The sequence below is a fragment of the Battus philenor genome, unplaced genomic scaffold, assembly GCF_028537555.1.
Source record: "Battus philenor isolate CCGP_79_NKW_IND1 unplaced genomic scaffold, ilBatPhil1.0.hap1 SCAF_2, whole genome shotgun sequence".
Classification (NCBI taxonomy): Eukaryota; Metazoa; Arthropoda; class Insecta; order Lepidoptera; family Papilionidae; genus Battus; species Battus philenor.
This window is the reverse complement of record NW_027181682.1, coordinates 7,095,920-7,101,895: the sequence shown is the minus strand read 5'-3', so window position 1 is coordinate 7,101,895 and position 5,976 is coordinate 7,095,920. Positions and strand designations below refer to the sequence as shown.

Genomic DNA, 5,976 nt, shown 5'->3' with positions numbered 1-5,976 from the left:
GTAATTTTTATATACAATAAATAGACGATTTTGTAAAAATCATTTTTTTATTCATTCAATGAGTCAAATCATTAAACAAGCAACAATACAGTGAAAAGCATTGCCACATTTTGGAAGTTGCAACACTTATGCTTAAAATTATGGAATGTACAGTGTAACCGACTGCCTCAACTATTCATTATTTACAATTTACAATGTGCTATGTACAATAAAGGCTAGGAACATTATAACAGAGCACCGAAGGTGTTGGCCCCCTGCGAGTGTTGCACTTCGAAATGGGACGCAAAGGCGCAATCGGAATAATTCCAAGACTGCATGTCCATATTGTTTTGGGTACAATCCTGTCCGTATCTATAGAAACGTTGCTCCTGCAAGTCCATGACAGGTGACTCTCTGGAACCTTCTATGGGATAGTATTGCGCCTCCTCAGAATAATAAACTTGATGGTTATACGCCGGTTGCTCACAAAATGCCTCTGGATGCTGATAGCCGTTACCGAAGAGTTCCGGCGAAGGCGTTTCACTCGACTCCGATCCAGCGGCTTTTTGCCATTCCAACCAATAGGAGTCTTCAGGTCTTGAATTGTCATTGTTGAGGTCGGCAAACGTTGGAGGAGATTCTAGTGTGCTCTCTTCCATCGGAAAGTCTAGTCTGATAGGTTGGTCCAATTGGAATATTTCTTCTGGATGAAAAATGTCATCGGCAGGTAAGGAAGTGTCGTAAGTTTGATGCTGTAGCATTGGCGCCGGAGGTACGGAGGTAGAGTACGTAGCGTAGTTTTGGTGCTCCGCTGGCGTCCACGTGTTCGTAATGTAGGGTTCGGTGGGGACTTCCGAACGCCATCGGCACGTGCATTCGAATGGTCCGCATGCACATGTTAGAGCTAAATAAAATAATCTCATTTAGTATCACAGTATTTTTCGTTTTTTGGCTTTGCATTTTTATTTAAAATAGGAAAGTAACTATGGCACTAAAATATGTAAGAAACCAATGTGAAAAGTATGACATTATGTTAACTAACAGTAACTATTGTCTTTTTGATGGCAAACATTGGATTGATAGATGTGAGGTTTTGTGTTGTTTATGGGAGGTCTAGCTTCCTTTGGAGATTTGCCTTAACCAGTACTCTGAGACATCGGTGGCTTTCGTAGTAGACCTAGAAACTCAACCTCTACTAAGGTGCTAACGCTGCGAGAGTTTTAATGAACAAAAATCCAACAAACTTTTCTTTCACCCAGAGGGAAAGGAGAAAAGGCAAAACATTTTCCCCAAAAAAACAGTTGGATACGAAAACGAAGTAACAAAGGGTCATCTACTCTAAACTGAATCATTTGTTACTCATGTTTAATTTAGTCAAACTCTATTTATTATTAAAAATCAATACATAATGTTAATAGAATGTCTTTACCTCTTTGATTGTCAGGAATTAATGGCGGTGGTTGAAGATGAGTAGTGTTAATCTTCTGCGCCATTTGCTTTTCTTGTTTTCCAGTTAATATTTTATCAGCTATAGCGGCCTCCCTTGCCAACAGCAGCGCAAGGCCTCTTACTCTTCTTCCCGCACCAATTGATCGTCTTACTTCGCTGGCACCTTTTGCTTCGGGCCTTGGATGATCGTGCGCGCCTTTCGCTTGGAAGAATATTGCGTGTTCGGTGTGCCGCCAAAAATGGGTAACTGGATAACCACAGTGACCTCGGCAGGGTTGGACTTCTAAGCGTCCGCCGTTGCATAGTCGATTTGGACACGGTTTTCCTAATAAAAAAATGTAAAATTACACATAACCTAAAAAAACTTACGGCTATATATTATAAAAGTTGGAAACCTAATTAAATCTTCCTTTATCCGACAGGTGCAAATTCAGAGTTGACCTCTGAACGAAAGCAATATTGCTTTGAAGTATTAGAGCCTTATGGTTCCAGATATCTTGATGAGTTAGTACATAGGAGGAAATTTTACATGTATAGTTAGTACTGTCCAGTTTATATTCAGTAACTTTCTGTTAATTCTTTATAAACTATCATAGAGGTAACCTATAATAATAATATGTAACAGGATGTGAATGAAGTAAATATGTAATTACAGGATTACCGTAAGTTATTGGCAACTTAAGGTATCTATCTTATAATTGTAAAGCGGTTAAAACTTATATTTGTCTAAGTATTAAAACAGATTTTGTTTCGTAATGCTTACACGTCAAAATCAGCAATTACCTTGCTGTTTCTTTCGCGCCTTGTCACATATCGCGGGCCGAAGGTGTACGCGAGAACCGTCGGCCAGTCGACATCTGACAGAGCATACCAGCACTCCTAGGCAGCTTTTCTTCAGTATGTGCACGTTATGATTGTTCGTGTTTCTCATGGCCCAGCCGGACGCGTGTCTCCTTGCCTCTTCGCACCCGGGAGGGTAGACGCGGCGTACGTGACCGTCGCACCACTCCCCGAACGGGTCGAAGCTGGTGACCCTGGGCACAACCGCGTCATTGATGTCCCATTCCGGGGTCGATGGTCCCTCCGACATGTCTGCCCGACCGCTGTTAACATAGTGCTGATATGAATATTTTGAATCATATTTATCCAAATAATCAAATAATTTGTTGACAATATCTGATTACTTGCAAAAAGTATAATGTTAAGACGTTAAAAACAATCATTATTCGGTCAAATGCCTGAAATTTTGTCGGCACTTTTTATCGTGAGCTTTGGTTTAGAGTCATATGTATGTCTTTGAATAGTGCACATAACAGATATTGCAAAAACAACAAAAATGTTCGAAATAATTTAAATCGATAAATATACACACTAAGCTGTAAAAATGTAGATATATTATTGTGTTATTAATAAATTAACTAAATGATTGTAGAAAATGTAATTAATTAAATAAGACTTTAAAAACCTATTAATTTATTAATATTATTTATCTACATAGTACCATATACGATGGCCGCTTGTGTACGGCATAAGAATCTTGGAAGAGCCCAATTTGACGGAAAGTACAGTTAAATTGAACTCTTCTGTAATGTCTTTCTTTAGTTTATACTACGAGGATTCCAAACGTGCCAAGAACTTAGAAGTGCCATGAACAAACTCAGTTAATTCAAATTTATTTCCACTTTAAAGTTTTTATACCATTGGATTAAGGAATTGGTTCAAGTTCTAGTTCAGTTTACTTCTTGCTCATTCCTTACTATTTAATTAATTCAAATAGTTCGCACACTTATAGTACAATACATATGTACATCAACACTTGTATTAATTAAGCTAATTTAAAAATTATTACATTTGTTCGTGCTTGATATGCTTCTTAATGAAAACAGTTACAAGTAAAGAAAGTTTCAATCCCCCTCGCACAGGCTCATTGAGCCAATTACTCCAAAATTGCTTTCTGAAGGGGCAAGCCGCGCTTTAATTGGTTAAATAACTTTGTAAAAAGCGAGTAGGTAAGGGAGGAGTGTTAGAGATAGGGAAATTTAAACGTTGTTGCAGACGTTATTTATATGAATGTTGGTCGCTTGTTTTATTTTATTTATTTATTTACTCTTTATATCGACAAGACAAAATGAAATCAGATGAAAACAGAAAATAAGCACAAAGGGCGATTTTTTTCAAATAACATTGCATGAACTTGTTATTAATTGAAAATAGAGCGAGCGATGATGAAGTGACTCATGCTGGAAACGGATGTACATAGATATTACATATAATATATGTATCACAAAAACAAGTATATCCTGTTCCAATAAATAAGCTACATATTTAAATTAAAATATTTACATGTATTTAGTGACGCGCAGAAGAAATTATACGATTAGAGTCGTTTCTATGTGTATATAGTATTTTATAATAATTAAATGTTTTTTTATAAAAACTGGTAATAGATTATGTAACGATACAAATTTAACAAAATGTTTTTTCTTTCGCGAAATTGTTGTATTAATATATTAAAACTCGAAAATTGTTCCAAAGTATATATTGTAACTTATTACTTGTTGTTCGTAAATAAAAGAATAGCGTTTACGATACAATCAAAGATGAATCCAAAATATAATAATAAGCTTATTTACTTATTTACCGCGGGGTAGGCGCGCCGGTTTCAACGAGGCTCAATTAGTTTCAATTGCGGTCCCTCCATCACCTTCCACAACCCTCCCCTGTTTGCCCACTTTAACATATTTGACACGGAATTAAAACACAATGATGTACGTATCGTATTATTTGGTTAGTGGCTTGTGTGGGTGGGATCCCTTTAACCTTTTACAACACTAACAAAAAGATGTCCTGCCGCTAGTTCGTTGATAACGAAATAATGTTAATCTCGCGAGTAATATTTATTCAGTTTCTGCTCAAATTACATATAACAGATTGGTGAATAAATCGCAATGAGAGAACAATTCAGAAAAAAATCTGTAGCACGTAGTTGCGGCGTAAAACTAGAGTATTTATATATAGTCATTTGTTTCTGAATTATATTTTTTCAATTTTAAAAACAACTCTCTACGAACAAGTCGCTGCATCATCTTTTTTCAGAGGATTTTTAAAGATATCATTAAGATTTACATGTCTGGGATCATGAATAATTAAGAAAAATAATGGGCTATCCGGAACAAGTTTTGAGTTTGTCAGTTTAGTCAATCGAAATGTTTTATGTGATTGTCCCGTTGGATAGAGAAAGGGTTGACCATCAATTGATAAATTAAATGTTTAAAGACCTTAATAAAACTTGTCTCTTCGTTCGATAATTTGTTATTGTGTTTAACGGCGAAAGACTATGTATTTCTATAACACACTAACTTTAGCTAGTGCTTATTTCAGGACTTACTGAAGAAAGTTTATTTCAATATTTCGTGCAGTAGATTATAAGTCGAATCAGCCAAATCCTATTACAGTGAGTTTTCAGATTAATTGCTAATTAATTACTAAGATACATAGTAATTTTACAGATACAATGACTTTACTATTTAATACGTATTGGGGGCCTATTTTGACCCATTATAAAATTTATTGAAGCTTAAACATGATAAATAGTACACACAGTTTTTGCTCTCCTTTTGATATATAGACCTAGATAAATTCTATCTGTAATTAATAATTATGTTTTTTTTAGGTTTTTAAAATCATGGATAACATGACATCCAACTTATCTCATAACTTAATCATTTATAACTTATAGTTAGATATTTTAATCATAAAAATAATAAGTTTGTACTACTTTACGGTTTATAACATTTTTGACTCAAAACTTAAATTTTTATGAAAGGAAAAATTTATTAAGGCACTCGAAAGAAATATGAAGTTTTGATTTAATGCGAATTACTTATATTACTTACCCTTTATATTACTTTTAACAAAATATTCTTTAAAACAAAACGTATTACGTAAATAGTTTTTATATTTGATCATGTTATTGAAAATGTGTAGGTATGCGACTGTAAAATATGTTTGTTTATAAAAATTAAAGTTACAAAGACTGCGGTTTAATTGTGGAAGGTACGCATTATAATTTAAAATAAAATAAATTTCCGATTAATCATATTAATTTGTTTATATAAATAGTACGCAGTTTTTTTATACAATATCTGTTATATACACGTCGAATTAGCTTAGTGAGAAGTTTTTAAATCTATCGCTAGGGGGATTTATAGAAATTTACGATTATTAATGATAGGAAATGTTAATACGATTATGGATTCAAGTTAAAAAGACCGACTTCTGAAAACGTATTGATATTATTTTAAAATTGATGAATAGTTAACAGCAATAAAAGTTATGTAATTATGTCATGGACTTACAGGATCACCATCTCCGAAATAGTGGAACCGGCAACACAATCACAACGTATTTTAAATAAACACACAGTTCAAAGTCACAACACCTCTTTCTACGTAGGATAGTGCAAATAATTCGCTTCGATTGACCTACCGCAACATACATCTAAACACGTCGGATGCTCATCGCTCACTGACTTTAACAACAAAAATA

General features: G+C 34.4%; 1 protein-coding gene across 1 annotated transcript; it reads right to left on the bottom strand.

Moving 5' to 3' along the window:
* Nucleotides 1-202: 202 nt before the first annotated feature.
* On the bottom strand, nucleotides 203-5,931 carry LOC137922414 (transcription factor glial cells missing 2-like). The gene is made up of 4 exons (XM_068765395.1): nucleotides 5,787-5,931; nucleotides 2,212-2,531; nucleotides 1,409-1,753; nucleotides 203-883 (listed from the first exon to the last, which is right to left on the bottom strand). The coding sequence occupies exons 1-4, from the start codon at nucleotides 5,795-5,797 to the stop codon at nucleotides 225-227; spliced, it is 1,335 nt and encodes a 444-aa protein (XP_068621496.1). The 5' UTR covers nucleotides 5,798-5,931; the 3' UTR covers nucleotides 203-224.
* Between the last annotated feature and the right edge of the window lie 45 nt (nucleotides 5,932-5,976).

Excerpts from the sequence above, each read along its gene's own strand:
- LOC137922414 (XM_068765395.1), bottom strand. Across the intron at positions 1,754-2,211 it reads GGCGCGAAAGAAACAGCAAG|GAAAACCGTGTCCAAATCGA; the intron begins GTAATTGCTGAT and ends TTTTTTTATTAG. Across the intron at positions 884-1,408 it reads AATTCCTGACAATCAAAGAG|CTCTAACATGTGCATGCGGA; the intron begins GTAAAGACATTC and ends TATTTTATTTAG.